Raw genomic sequence first — 16,098 nt, forward strand, 5'->3', positions numbered from 1 at the left:
CTAAAGCAAGATGGACTTAGATTGCAGAAAGGAAAATTTGGTACAAGGAAAAACATTTTCTAACATCTTCTGTCCTTAAAAGTTAAGGATATGAAGCACTAGAACAGAAGTCATAGTTGGGCTCTGGAATTTCTGTTTTTTTTTTTTAAGGAATAGGCAAATATCAGTTAGGAATGACAATTGTGAGTGAGCCTTCTCCGGAATAGGGGATAGACCAGGTAACCTTCGTAGAAGAATGTGTGTGGAGAAGGAAATGTTATATGGGGCATTTCTAAAAAGACCAACAAGAGAAAGTCAATATAGATCTCATTAAGTTGCACTGTATGGAGTAGCTTCTGCTTCCCCTTCTCCTTCCCCTTGTAGTTTTCAGGTGGAACAGGTTTACCTTAAAGTGTACCGTGGACCTTGTCAAATTTGACTGTATGTTCAGAACCACGATCCCTACCTCTGGATCCTCCCTATAACCTCAGATTTGTCTCTGTTTGTGTTGCCCAGCTGCAGATAAGGTTAAAATGAAGATTCATGCTTAGCGATGCAAAGTAAAGTTTAACTGACATTTAGTTTTGGTGAGACTTCTCTCCTTTTTAATGCTGTGCTCTCAGCTCTGATGTTTGGCCAGTTTTTGACAGTGGCATTGTGTAATGCTATTGTAAGAACATGAGGAGGCAGGAGGGGATAGGCTGAAAAGATAAAGCCAGGTGTGGGGCAGGTGTGTGTCTCAACGGCCAAAGAGATAAAAGTGTTACTCTAGATAATCACGTTGTGAATAGCCAGTCCTCCAAGATTTCTCTGGCAGTGAGCTTCATTTAATCCACTGAGTTGTGGAAGGAACGAAAATATTTAATTGTAATCCTGAATTTTTTTTTCATGAGTAGAATAGTAGATGAAGAACAGCTTTTTGACAAGATAAGAGTATTTCTTATCCTTTCCATGTGATGCATGGTATTGCAATTGCCCGTGGAAGACGAATGGTTTATTTTTTGGCTATGTAGAAAACAGCACTGCCTATCTAGAAACATTGTAATGAGTTAAAATAATAATATGAAATGCATGCAATGACAGATTAAAAAGCAGCAATGATTAAACTGTTGGATTGGTATTCTGCTGTTGAGTAGCCTAGCTTACTGATTTTCACCAAAGCTTGTTAGAGCAACGTAAGAAAGTTTCCATCATCATTAGTCTTTGCAAAAAGGTACTTGGGAGTCTAACGTAGTTCCTGTTGGGTACTGTCCCTGTCACTGAACATACTATCCAGATGTTACTGGTGATAGCTTTGCCAGTGTGTTTATGAGAGAGGCCAAAATCTGGAGAGGCACAGACTAAACTAAATCCTTCCTTCCTTCCTTTCTTCCTCATCAAGGCCTTAACAATGTACGTGAATAGTGAAACTAATACTGCCTCTGCAGTGCCTGTCTCATGGATTAATAGCAGAATTTAGTCTCCCTGCATGTTAACATGTGCTACTCTCTCAGCAGCAATAAATTCACACAAAACTATCAGCAGTTCACCAAAAACATTGAGTCCTGTGCTCTCTTGATTCACCTCAGGTGCACTATGCCTGAGATTTCATATGAGTAAGTCTCCTTGATGACTAGTGCATGAGAAGAGGCATATCACTGCTTTAATTACTTATAATGAAGGATCATGGGATGGTGATGTCATCATTTTAAGACTTGCTATGTCTAAGTGCACTGCCAGGAAGAGAAAAGATGAATGATGATTTATGTAGCTTGGATAAAATTCAGGTAAAAACCTCTTCAAAAATGTTAATTACTTGAGGTCACTTTCTATTACATAGAATCTATTCTTTAGAATTTCTCGCAGGTTAATAGAGATGATTCAGGAGGTCTCAGCCTGGATTGGTCTGACAAGAAAAAGCAGCAACTGTGTGGGGGAGGGAGAAGAAGGAGACAATGGGTGTGATTTATTGATGTGCACTTTGCTATTTGTGACTAACAAAGAGATGGTTCACAAATGTCTCAGGCTCAAAGCTGTGATCTGTCAGAACTGCTGAGCTGGGGAAATACTACCACTAAGTAAAAATAGACTGGTCAGCAGTTAAAGGCTTATCTGTAAGCAGGTCATCCCATACTATCTATATGTGCAGCAGGAAGATCGTTTTGCTGGGTTAGGAGTGAGATAACTTTGTTGCAGTGTTGTCTGTTATCAATCAATAGTTTTAATTAGCTACAGGATTAACTAATAAAAATCCTCACTGATTAATTGATTTTTTTTTTAAATCTGGGTAACACTTGCTTTATTATGGAGATAATTTTTCATTTGAACTAAATACTTTAACCAAAATGAATGAAACAATATGGGGGTGTGGAGGGGAAGGAACACTGATATCTGTCAGGAAAAAAAATATCAAGGATACTAGTGATCAGTGTTAGTCTTACAGTTATTTGGAGGTTCTGTGAAATATTTTACAATCATTCACATATTTGTTGAAATCTACTGCCATTTGCCACAAATTAACCTTTTTGTAATGAAAGGGATAGGGATTCATATTATAACATTTTTGTTAGTCTCTTTAGTAAAGCTGATGGCATCACCACATGTAAATACCAAATGTATTTACTAACTAATAAATCTAACACTTATGTACAGTTTTCTTAGAAAACACCTCAACTCTCACACATGCATACATATGCATCTATTCTCTATTCTTTGAATAGACAAACTGTGTTACTGGGGGTAGTGCTGTGGATGTGGATTTGCTCATCATAAATCTGAGGCAGGCATTGCTGCAGCTAGAAGGACCCACCAGGGTAAACAAGTGATGACATGGATTTGGCTCATAATGTCCTGATTGTCCACACATGTATGTAATTATACCTTGTGGTAATATCTATGCAGTGGCAAATATGTTACATATATCTCAGGAAAGAGTTTGAAGACTGCCTTAAAAATAAGTGGAAGAGAAACAGCCCATCTTGCATGAACCAGTTGAGTTGCTATTAATACTAACTATCTAAATACATATTTAGAAAATAAGCTGTGAAGTCTCAAAGTAAGCCTTCCAGGGGAAATGAACTGAGCTGTACTGCATGAAGGGTTGTAGCATATTTGTATGCTAGGTTTTTAAGTGTGAACTTTAAATAAAACAGAGTGTATGTTAATCAAATAAGCCAAGCAATTCCTCCAGGGTTAGATTTTATTTTTCTTCATCTCAATAGCTTATTCTGTTCTAGTGTTGAATGTTTTTTATTTTATGTCCAGTGACTATCAGTGATCATGTCTCTCAGTTCAGAAAACATCCAGACTTGCTCATTTGCTTCGTGAGACAAGCATTTGATTAGGCTAGTGACCCAGAACATCAAAGCAGTAATGTGACTGAAGTCCCCCACAGACTATCATCAGTTCATCCACAGGCCTCGCAATCTAACCTCTGCAGAATCAAAATCAGTTACGTCTTTGTGATTTTCAAGGGACAGAAGCCTACAGAGAAAACATCAAACTGGTTTAAGATGAAGCAGCCCCTCATCCAGTCTTCAACTGTATCAAGTTGTGGGTGCTTTTTGAGGACTGTAAAACACAGGGAACCAGGAAGGTACACAATAAGCTTACTTGGGGCTCCACCCCAGCTTCCAGCAGTCAGGTGACATTTTGCCTCTTCCTGCCTGCCAAATACAGCGAACAGGTCTGTAGATGTGGACTCTCAACCATGTTCCCAGGTATGCTACTGGCTCTGGGCAGCTTACTTCCTATCAAGGTCCACCTTTACCATCTCTGGTAGTAAAATGTGTGTTTTTCACTGATTCTGTTTCCAGGTGAGCAATATAGTTGTGAGAACAGAGAGGGTTAATGTTTAGGTTAATGGTTAATGTTTAGGCAGATAAATTCAATGATCTTTGTAGGTCCCTTCCAGCTGAACTGTTTTAATGGAACATTACATGTACTATGCTTGTGAGTAACTTTCATGAAAAAATATTGTATTTTTATTAGAAAAGGGTAAATTATAGGCTTTTTTTGTACACTAGCAGTATAAACAAAATACGTTGTTCTAATGGTTGCAATGTGTTTTCTTTATTCTTGGTATCTAAATAGGAAGAGGTAGTGAAGTTTGTGCAACAGTAACTGTGTGAGAGAGTTTCAGTCTTTGTGGATGCACCAGGGCTCTTCTCTTTGCTACCTGATGGTTTTACTGCTACTGTTGGCTGCAGTTTCTTGAGTCATTCAGCTATTTTGGGTAGCTAAGGAATGATCTGCTTTCTACAAATGAAGAGTATTACCATAATTAGTTGTACCAGAGGGTTATTAAGAGTTAGGGTAGTATGGTTAGGTTGCGGTTGAACTTGGTGATCTTGAAGGTCTTTTCCAACCTGAGCAATTCTATGATTCTAATTACTTTGCATATGTAATGTTTCCACTATAAATGTTTGCTAAGCTTTAGATCAGCCTTATGCAAAAGCTGTGAAGTAGGTAATATGCAAAAGGGAAAATCATGCCAGATCCATGCTTTAGAGCAGGCATGTCCAGCCTACAGGTGGCATACAGCCCTGGACATCTGGTAATGTAAACTTTAAACATTATTATGTGATTTTTAGTGAAAAAATATCTAAGGAATAAACATTTGACCAGGTGAAACATTCTGCTTGGGAAATAAATTTCCTGATTCTGTTCCCATTCCCTTTAAACTCCATCATCATTCCTGTCCCAAATGGCACAGGTTTTAACACCTGGGGCTAGCTTCAGATGCTGACTATATAGATTGTAGGCTGATGTGAGCCATACGTGAGCTGCTTGTCAGTTTGTACTAGGTCAGAGACAGCAGTAAGTCAGCTTTCCCAGGCTTGCTGAGCTGCTTAGAGTGAAAAGGCCACTCTTGTGGTCTCTGTCAGCATGCTCTGGGCCACTGCCACCAGAAGTGTAGGACACACCGGAAGCCTGAAACCTAGGAGACATTTTGGCCCAGGGATCTCAGCTTCACCTGGAGGCTGATCCAGGTGGATTATATACAGCTGTCATGGTTTTATGATTTTTGGCTATCGGTATTCCACATCATAACATCATGTAGTGTACTGGGAGTTAAAGAGTTAATGCTCCAGTTCCATGGATCGTGGATAGTTCCGGGTACCTGGACCATTAACTCTTTAACTCGTTGACAACAGCTAAACCTAAAGTCAACCCTGATGTTTCATTCTATGTTGGCATTAAGCTGTTGGGCAGGAATTTGACAAAGACAGAGGCTGTCCTGCCTAAGAGTGTCCTGATGGATGGAATCATCACTCCATTATGCTGCTGATGTGTATCCTTCAGGTCATCTCACTGTGACTCAAGTTAGCCTTAGAAGCTTTGTGTCTCTCTCTATTACATAGTGTTCAGAGAAGCGCTTGAACAGTTAGCAGAAGATGCATACAGTGGAAGGAAAAATTATCTAGAAAAGTACAAGAAGAGGTGGGCAACCAGAAATAGTACCTCAACGTTCAAAACTGGAAATACAAAAAAGAAAAGTTCAGAGCACAATTTTTTAGTGTGATCACACAGTGGACATATTTTGAATTCCTGTTCATGCAGAATTTTGTAGCGACATTAAGTCATCTGTCTAAACTCTGAATCATCTTTATGAAGTCACTGCAGATTTTAATGGCAATAATCAATAAAAACTTCTTTGCAGTATTATTTGGAGGGAAAACTATTCTATGTTGTCCTGTCTCATGGGCAATCACAGGAAGTTTAAAGGGACAGACATGTTACTGACCCAGTACAATGGCATTTCAGGATGTATTCAGAAAGGATGGGTCAGATTCACAATGAACACATAGAGCAAAATAACCTTGACTGTATAAAGACATCCAGCAAATAGTTTGATTCATATTCTGGAGCAATACTCCTAAGCTAAAACCAACAAATTCAGGATTTGTGGGACACCATCAGGTGATGTCAAAACCTTGAAGTCTAAGACGTCAAATGTCTAAGGCAGTCAATCCTCTAAAATATGATTCTGGATAGTGTTTTTTGTTTTGTTGATGTTGTTTTTTGTTTTAAAAGATTCTTACAGAAAAGCTCATCAATATTGTGATTCTCTAACTTTGTGCTCTAATACCATGGCTCCAGTTGGTTTGTGCTGGTGGCTCTTTTCTTTTTCTGTTTTTTTTGTAACTTCTTCAAGTCCCCAGTGACTTGGAAATGACTTCTGGTGGAGCAGGCTTTCTTGTTTTCAATTTTCTGTTGAACAAAATGTCAGCAGGTGACAATCAGTGTTTCTTTAGAGCAGTTAACACGGTTAAAGAGTCTTATTCTATGGCCCTTTCTTGTCAAAGCTCTGACACTATTACCCACTGGCCTCTTAGATGGTGTGTACTGAGGACTGTCAGTTTAGTGTCTAACATTTTTCTTAAATACAAGCTGCTTAATTTCCTATCCTATTATCTGTGGAACCTTGTCAAGAACTATTGTGTTAAGCATGCAAATCACAGTCTCCCATTTAGCTTCTTAGAGGACTATATCAAGTCAGTCTTAGGTTCACTAACCCCACACTTTTCCATATTTTCTGGCCAGTAGCATAGAAAGATGTATAATTTGCTTCGGATACTTTTTTGTGTGACTTAAGGATACAATGCCTCTTTAAAAAATACTTTCCCAATAAAGCTGGGTTTGTGATCAGCAGAGTGCAATTAAAATTTCCTCCAAAATAATACATAAGTACTTAAAAACATACAGGGAGTCAAACTGTATTATACAGGGATTCCTTGTAAGTTCACATTGCTTCTGTGGCCACACCACAACTTCAACCAGCCTGCCAGTATAATATGAGGCTGCATTTCCTGTCTGCAGAAGTCAACACAACCTGTATGCCCACATCCCCACAACTCTCTGCTCTGGGATTTCACTTCTTACAGAGTCTCAACCATCACAAGTTACAGGGATGGCAGCTCTTCTGTAAATCAGACAACGTTTTCATTCAGTGATGCCTGATGTAAAGCATTTGCTGAAGAACTGACATACACACACACACACAAAAATTAAGACAATAACTGCCTTCCCCATGGGAGCAATTTCTAGGCATTTGTTCCTGAAATATGTCAAGACTCTCTAAATTGACTTCTTAGGTTCACTGCACGGTTTCTCTTTCAATCACAATCTTTTGTCCTCTCTCTGCCTTAGTTGTGTATATTTTGTTACTCCTTCAACATTTGATTTATTGGTGCAGAGACCAGCTGTGCCTGCTTAACATGAGATGTATTGTAGGAGAGCTGAAAAAGTCTGGTTTAACTAAAAATATTGGAGCTGAAAATGCTGATTGTACGTTGATAGATCATTGATTTACTTGCTTTCTGTTTACCTGGATCAGTCAAACCAGTCTCTCCCAGGTGCTAACTGAATAATGTTCCAGTGTAGTAAGTGTAATGGAAAAAAAACATATTTTCATATCATATCTCACGAATTCCATTTGCCAGATTCTAAGAGCCAGCAGTCCAAAATTATGTCTTCCAATTAATGAGTGCAGTGTCTGCTCCACAACCATTGCCTTTCATCAAATACAGCCTGCTTGTTTGTATATACTGAGCTCTTAGTTATAGTTAAATGTTGCTGTACCTGCTAACAACACTGAAACAGCTGTCTTGAATTACTGTGAGCTACCACATAGTAGTGAATTAGAAACAAGAAGCTGTCTCCTTTGTATGTGCTGCTTGAGAGAAATTCCAAGGAAGATAAATTTCTCCGAATTAAAATACAGGATGCTCTACAACAAACAAGTAGTGCAGTCAGTTCAGCTACTTAAAGTCTGTTTCCAACTTGAAAGAGAAACTGCCTAGCAATTGATAATAGAAGACATACATGAACGTCATCTTGTAATATGCATAAATTAAAAATAGGACAGTAACCTACTTCTGGTTATGTGCTTTAGGCATTTAAACTTCCTCTTTACTTTCTCCCCTGGGTTCTGATTTCTTCTCTTTAAGTTCAGGGAAGTCAGGACACAAAGGAATACTGCAGTGAACTTACAAGTTTTTACATTATTTCTATATGTGCATGAAGGTAGGTGTAATTTCACTTAAACAGAAATATTTTCTTCTATCTAAAACCAGAAAAACTCAATAAGTGTTTTGACTTGTCACTGGAAAAAAATGTGTAACTTTCTATTATTTTTAAAATGCATGTATTACAGGCAGAGTCAGTAGTTTAATGTTATCTTAAGCTATTTTTGCTGTTTGTATTTGAGAAACTGCAGTCTTGTGCTAGATAACAGGTAGCTGCAACATTTGAAGTCTTCTTTCCCCAAAACACAACTTCCACAGTATTTTTGCCCCAGTATATAGGTTAAGTATGTCTTCTGTAAGAGAAATGGTAGAAAATGCTCTTTGGGTGTGTAAGTTGAAAAGCTATCATGATGCTGGACCTAAGGGATGAGAGAGCTGGGTTTTTCGCTCACCCTTGAAAATCATCCCGCATCTGCCTGTGTTAAGCCTCTAACTAAAGGAACTTGCATACCCAGCCCTTTCTGAGGGCATTCTGCTAAAATCCCCAAATGGCCCATTTGTCCGTAATGTGTTTTCTGTTCTGCAGAGCCTTAAGGTTATGTAGGATGGTAGTGGGTCAGAAACCTCACATCTTGGGATGAATCTCTACTGGACTGGCCATGACTTAACATCCATTTCTCATTTATTAGCCATAATCATTTTGATAACTTTCTAGTTCTTTTTAAGCTCAAACTATGATCAAATTCCATAGGGAAAGCCTTAATCGTGGCTTTCTTTATGTGTGTGGTGGGGAAGTTGACTGTTTGTTTTAAGGATAAACAGATTATACTAGTATGCTTGGCATGTAGTATAATTATAATATATTGTATCTACATAGGCTGCAATTTTCTCTTGGAATTGTTGGTTTCAGTCGTTTAAACTTTTGTGGTAACTTATGCAGCACTCATTGTGGCTCCTTATGTTGCAATTCTTAGATTTTGTTTTTAAAAATATTTTTAGGAAATGAGGTACTGGAAAAGCTTGTATTCATGGAGAATATGATATCAGGCACTCAAAGTTTGCCTTTTCAATCTGAGTTCACTCGCTTTGTGCAAAGTATACGTCAGATAATATGCAGTTATATATTCTTGCATTTACAGGACTCTGGACTTACTCGATGCACAGGAAGAATAAAGTGGAGTATTGTATTAGCCAAACAATGGAGGTTAAATCTTTGGGTTGGATGCCAGAAAGTTACCAGTCCCACCAGCACTCCTGACACTGACATCTAGGTCCTGAATAAGACTTAAAATGCCTATTGCTGACCAGATAAAATATATATGGGCAATATTCATTCTCATATTTCCTCACAGGTAAGCTCTTGTTTTCATTTGTAATATAATGTTATTTAAATGTAGAAACTGTGTGCATGTGTAATAGAAAAACACATTCTGTTAGATTGATAGAACACAGGAGCAAATGTGCCTCTATAAACCATGGTATGAATGAAGACATGTGACCTGACTGAGTGCTTTCTTTTATGGCCATGATACCATATATTTAAAGACACACTTTATTATGTATGCAGATCACTTGAATTAGCTTAGGATCGTATTTCTTGGTTTCTAATGATTACAATTGTGTAACATATGGTTTAAAAAGTAAATCAGATTATGTAGATCATTTAACCCAATACAGGTTAACTTAGAGGTGAAGTCCCTTGTAAGTCCTGAATCTGATATTTTTATACTAATTCCTATAGTGATGAAATTAATTGTTATTCCATTGAATGTGATCTTCTCTTTATTAACTTTAGCGTGCCTTCATGCTTACATTCCGAACTGAATAATGGTCATGATTTTGTCAAGACTTCCCCAGCAGAATTTGACTTGATGATTTAGGAGACTGAAAACTACCCGATCACTGCTTCCCACAAAACAAGAGCAAATTCCCCCGAAACATAGGTTGTCGTAGCTCCATTCTGAACCTATGAAAGTTAATGACAGCTGGGGCCCTTGCCTGCTATTACCATAAAGTTGAGCTACAAAGAGATAGGTATAGAAGAAGGGCTTTTCTTTTTCTTCTGGAGATAGGTCATGCATAAAGGTAGCAGAGTCTAACACTTCTGCTGAGAGTGCTTTCTTTTGTGGAAGACAGAATGACTTGAGAGTTCATGCTCGATTTGTGTATCCAGTGTAGTGGATAAGTTCCCTATGCTGCAAGAAGTTGTAGCTACTTTACACACAGGAGAGGTCAAGTACTAGTTTGTAGGACAGGTCACTTCAGTTCCTCAGCTCTGTCAGATGGTTAACAGAACAACACAGAAGCTTGACTTGGGATGATGATGGAGGCATTGGTCCAATGGGAACATCGACACCCTTAGCCCTGGGCTCTGCATAAGCTCTGTTGTGGATTTTGTTTGGATACAGACTGAATGGGAGCCCATGCAGGATGGTAAGCCAGCTGCTGCCATGCTTTTCCAGCCTCCTGGATCCTCCCATGGTACTCCACTAGGACTGAAGAACTCTGTCAAAAACTCATCTGTGATTGCAGGTGGACACTGCAACATGTAGTGAACCTACTCTGAGCTGCAGAATTTAATGAAAGAGCAGCACAGCTGGCAAATCTCCTCTTGTTCCTGCATGCAGCAATGTTGGTGCAAGGAGATTGAAACCTTTTCCCAGCAGAAGTGTGGCAAAGGCAAAGCTGAAAAGATTTTAGGGCTTTGTTGCTAAACCTAGAGAAATTCAGATTTTATACTGCTCAAGGAAGATATGCTTTTTTTTCCACTCTAATTTAATTAAATTTCATATTGAACTTCAAGCACGTGTATATTTTGAGTAGGTTTCTCTACATTATTGTTATTTTAAAAAATATTATGATTGAAACTCCTTCTACGTGCTTTCCAGGTTTGAATCCTCTAGGGTATGCTGTGGCCATCTTTTCAAATGTATTGCAGCCAAGTATATCATTCATGGAACGAACAAAACAGAAGCTGAGGTTAACAAATATTTACTGGGCATATAGGAAGTATCACAGCTTTATCTGGCTGTTACTGTTTTTGCTAGGATTGGTAATGGAGTATCTTATAGGGTCATATACATACTTCCGGCTGAGTTGTAAAACTTGATCTGTGAATCTGTGTTGAGCAGAATCATCTTAAGGTTTTGACCTCTCTCCCATGCCACGCTAGGGTTGCATTTGCTAGGCAGTGAGAGCAAGCTTGCCTTGGCCATTGCCTAGGCTGTATTTCTTTATGAATAAGTAGGCAACAGAGGTTTAACGTTCTCAGGGGGCACCAAATTCTAAGAAACAAGTATGAAAAAAAACACTTTTTATCATTATGATCATAGTGGTACATTATTTACTGGAAATGGACATGGAGAAGAGTCAAAGTTGTTTTATATTTTGTTAGCTGGTTTTAATTTATAAGCTGCCAGTTTCAATATGTTTTTCTAACTAGTTGCACTTCTGGAAAAACATCTACCCCCTACTATTTAAATTCTGATGTGTATGTTCTTGTGCGTGTTCATAATGTTTCCAGACAGATTCAAAATGTTTGTTTAAAAGCTTGAAAAATCTGGTCTTCAAAGTTCAGAAGAACTTTGCGGCTGATACTGGTGTGTAGAGATTTATCATACCAATGTCTGTTAATACCTCAGGGAAATTAATGCCTCTTGAGTAACACAATGAATGTTGAGCCTCAATGCCAAAGTGCTTGTGGGTTACAACTATTGGGATTATGTTATAGTGCGGTTCCAAGCAAAAAGAGCTGTTGCAAATGAGACGATCATGAGTCATCAGCCATGTTGCTCTTCCTGGTAGCATCTGGGGGATATTCCTGTGGCAATGGAACGGCAGCCGTGGCACAGCCCCGCTGGCTGCCCTGCAATGTGCACATCAACCTTGCAGTGTAGCAGGCTGTCTTGCATGAAGCAGTGTGCATTGTCACTGCCAGAGGTTGACAGCCAGTTGTAATCTCACTTCTGTAATCCTGTTGATCTACGGTAGTATAAAAAAATTCAGATTTCAGTTGAGTTTTGAAACTTGTGCAGAAAGTTCGACAGTTAAGTGTTAGTTTGTATTAGGGTGAACAAATGCACGTGTGTTTCTTAGTTGATATTATAATGATACAAAAACTGTAATGCAGTATTCTGTCCATTTTCAGGGCTAAAGTAACAAGGCGGGTGCAAGGAAACAGCTTCTTTAAGGAAATGGTATATGAAAACACCCGTTGTTGGCATATATGAGTCGAATTTGTTTAACCTTTGCATGGAAATATTTGAGCATTGTAAGCATAATCTGCAGCAGTACGCTCAAGCAGGTGAAAGTTTCAGGTAAATCAGTGATGTGAGAAAAATTTTAATACTGATTTCTGTTGGCATCGGACAGCGAGTTCTGTCTTGCCCAAGAAAGCAGATGGCCATGATTTACTATTTCATGATATTTTTGATACTTAAATTTATACTTCCAGTGAAACAATATGATGGCCAGAAATGAGACGTTGTTGTAGACGAACGTTTGTTTCAAATGCTTCATGTTCTACTTAGAGTGACACAAACTACCTTTTGTTGGAGGAACTTACAATGTTACCGTAAAGAACTAGCAGTAGGGTCTGACAAAAGCACTTCCTGCAGCGGCCAGCTCGCAAGAACGCTAATTTTGTCAGGTCTCTGTGGTATTTTGATTCTTCCTAGTTTAGCCCAGGCTCCTGATCTGCTAATCTGCTTTCCTTCACACACGTCTGCTCCTTTCAGTCCTTTGTCAGTGTTTCCACAAGAACCCTGCTTTGCCATGAAATTGGTGTGCTGGATGAGGTGAAGTGCTTGTTTAAACTTCTTGTGATCAGGACAGTTGGTGGCATTATTTCTGCAGAAGAAAGTTGTATTTCCTCTTGAAGGGAAGGAAATATCTTCTTGGTTGCCTTTCCCAGGCATTGATGGAGAATCCATCAGCCTGGGTTTGCTGCTTTCTCCTGGTGATGATGCTTTCTGACCATTTAGTAGCACTTCTGAGTGAGCACACCAGGAAAACATTCTGCTCTTAGCTCTTTCAGTGACCTCAGATAGACAAAAATCAAGTAGGTGGTGTGGACTGCTGGGCAGTTTAAATGTTAGCTGTATGTATTAAGTGGGCAAGAAAGGAGTGGACAGAGTGATAAGAAAATGAAGCCGACGGATTGTGGAAAAACACGTAAATAACTTGAATTAAGTATGTCATACAAATAAATCTTTGGTGATTGTCATGATCTCTCTGTTTATCAGTAGATCTGCCTCAGGAAGAATATCTGTCCAGTACCGTCTTATCTATAACTTGACAATTTGATCACAAAGTAGAGTTAACTGTTAATGAGCAATTTTAAAAATCATGTAGGACAACATTTTCCTAATGCTGTTAACAACAGCACTTTCAACTCTGAGACTCTACAACAACTGACTTTAGATTGTGGAGAAAATAGTGTTTAAATTTTGAAATGATAAAAAATCAGATGTCAGTCACAATGCCCTAGGAGGAGTTTCATCAAAGAAAATATTTCGATGTTCATTTGTGAATGTATGGAAAGTGTGGAAAGGTAAAACTGTCCTCAAGTGTCTCGTCTTGACACTAACTGAGCATGACCCTGGGCTTCTGATGAAACTAAGAAGCAGTTATCAATTAGCATCGGTTTCAGGAAGCATTATCATATCAAGACATCTCAGGGTGCCTTTATAGAAGAAAGAATACAATAATTTAATAGCTTGGTCTGCTGTGCCAAATGAATGACTCAAAGCAGAAATAAATGACTATGAGCTATAGTTTCACAATTGCACCAGCCTGCAGGAAAGTGTCAATTTATTTCCAGTGTATTTTTGCTGGGAGTGGTAGGAGATATCATTACAGAGCTTGAACTTGTCTGGAGAGTTAAGGACCTAGCTTTTTATTCTCCATTTACCAATGCTGATTTTGATTTCAGTTTTCAAAAGGCCTTTAGGCAACAAAACAGGTAAATGACATGAATGTGCATTTTATGCATATCTGAGCAGAAGCTCGCTGCTGAAAGAGGTTGTTGGCATAGGCTTGTACTCCTCTAGTAAACTCAAGGACAGATGCTTTGCAGTCCATGCTGGGCTATGGAAACAGGGCTGGCCAGAAAGTGCTTCGTGGGTATTCGAATTTTGGGCGAAAAATTCCTCCATTTTTGTTGCATGGTTTCACAAGCTGCAACAGTTAGATTCTTTTGTATTTTCAGGCCAAACTGCACTTCCTCAATGCACTGTCACTTTTCCTTGGTGAAAGATTGTTGTGCATTGAAGACCATAAAGCAGAACAGCTCAGACCAGGACAGTGACTACTTTAGTGCTGGAGTGATGGCCATGCTGGCTGGGATGCTGAAGACACTAATATCTAATCCCTTTCTCATCCAAGTTGGCAAATTTTTCCCATGTGTGCTGTACGTAAGCTATGTTCCCTTGAAAACATATAAATCTGCTTAACTTAAAAGCCTGGAAATCAAATGAAAAAATTATTCCGGTGACCTTACTTCTGCTCCTTGTATGACGAACACGATGGCATCTCAAACCAGTTTTAATGCACTGGAGCAGAGCCTGAAGTTGGCACAGGAGTACAGCTTTGGCTTCAATTGCTGAGATGCCAGAAGAGATTGGAAGTCCTTGAAATTCTTCCAAGAAGTCACTTTGTCCTGGCTGGAAACTGGCATTTATCAGTGCAGATGATAGTGGTGTATTTTAGATGGCATCAATATTGATTTGTATACAGTGCGAGCTTTTAAATATGATTTAAGATAAAGCTCAACTAAACGTAAGACATTTCTCCACAAAGCATTGATTTAATGTTAATGTTTTATATATTGCTTTCTTTACGATAGCCTTGGTTTATGTGGACATCCCAAAAATGCTTCTTGGGTTCCCCTATCAGGCATCTGTGAAAGCCCCACAAACGTTTCTGTGTGTAAGTGTTCAAAAGTTACACGGCTGCTGTCCGTCAGGCAGCTCCAAACGCAGTGAATGTATGGCGCTCACTAGTATTCATCTCAGAGTCATTCTCAGCTTGCCGTGTGCTTGCACTTGAGTTACTCTTTTCCCAGGGAGGAACACGGGGATGCTTGATGGAGGTGCAGAAAAGTGAAAATAGATTTCTTTCTTTTACCAGTTCTATAGTGCAATTTCTTACATTTTGCCTGTTAGTGTGTTGTGCATTTTAAATGAAGGGTTAACCAGGCTAGGAAGAGGAAGAATTTACTATTTGATTTGCAGTTAAAGTAATCTGTAGCAGTTCTTAACGTGAACTGTAATTTCACCCGGCGAGTGTCATTCACCGCGTGCGTCTCCTTGCTCGTTCTAGGGCGTTTCAGAGTGTGAGGGCTGGGAACGAGCAGAGCGGTAGCTGCCGCTCGGTGCCTGAATGCTGCCGTCCGGATCTCCCAGCAGCGCGGCTGTGGCAAGGCATCAGCTTGGGGCGGGGGCGAAGAAAACGTCTTCCCGTCAGGTTGGAGCGCCCGGGGCCGACTGTCCCCCAGGGGCTTTGGGAGTTGCTCCCGGCGGGGCCCTGCGGGCGGGGGCCGCTGCACGCTGCTGGGAGGCGCGGAGCCGCGTGCGCCCGTCCCGGGGCTGCGCCGGGTGCAGGCGCGGCGCACCGAGCGCTCCGCCCGGCATTAGCGAGCAGCGGCTTTCCGACCGCGTTTCACAGCAAGCCGACCTGTTGTTGAAGGGTGGTTTTGTTTTGCCTTGCTTTGATTATTTTTTTTTTTTCTTTCCCGCTTGCGGTTTAAAAGCGGCGTTTGGCCGCTAAGCGGGATGCTTGCATTCCGGGTTACTTTGGTTGTCTGCCAGGTGGAGCCCATCTCGCTCAGCATCCTCCTAACAGCAAGCAAAAATTGCCTCCTCTCCCAAGGATTAATTATTCAAGGCGTTTAATGTGTTGGGGGGGGGGGAAGGCGGCCACTCGTATCCATCCTGGTGCCGCAGCGCCTGTCCCCGCTTTGTCTCGCACCTGGTGTGTTTGCGCGGCTCGCGGGTCTTCCTCCTTCGCAGCCGCCTCCTCCTCCCTCCGGGGGGAGGACCGGGGAAAGCGGGCCGGCGCGCCTACGCAGCGGCCCCGTCCCGCCCCGCACCTTGCTGCCGCCCGCGGGGATGCTCGGGGCGGGGTCCCCTCCGCTCCCCTCCGCGGGGGCTCCGCGGGCGGGGCGGGGCGG

General features: G+C 40.4%; 1 protein-coding gene across 1 annotated transcript in view; it reads left to right on the forward strand.

Moving 5' to 3' along the window:
* RET (ret proto-oncogene) overlaps window positions 3,594-16,098 on the forward strand; it is a 96,107-nt gene continuing 83,602 nt past the window's right edge. Inside the window, exons 1-2 of the mRNA XM_021398313.1 lie at window positions 3,594-3,677; window positions 9,068-9,280. Of these exons, the coding sequence (XP_021253988.1) occupies window positions 9,219-9,280 (62 nt within the window). The 5' untranslated portion in view covers window positions 3,594-3,677; window positions 9,068-9,218. The remainder of the gene's footprint in view (window positions 3,678-9,067; window positions 9,281-16,098) is intronic.

The sequence above is a fragment of the Numida meleagris genome, chromosome 5 (assembly GCF_002078875.1).
Source record: "Numida meleagris isolate 19003 breed g44 Domestic line chromosome 5, NumMel1.0, whole genome shotgun sequence".
Taxonomy (NCBI): Eukaryota; Metazoa; Chordata; class Aves; order Galliformes; family Numididae; genus Numida; species Numida meleagris.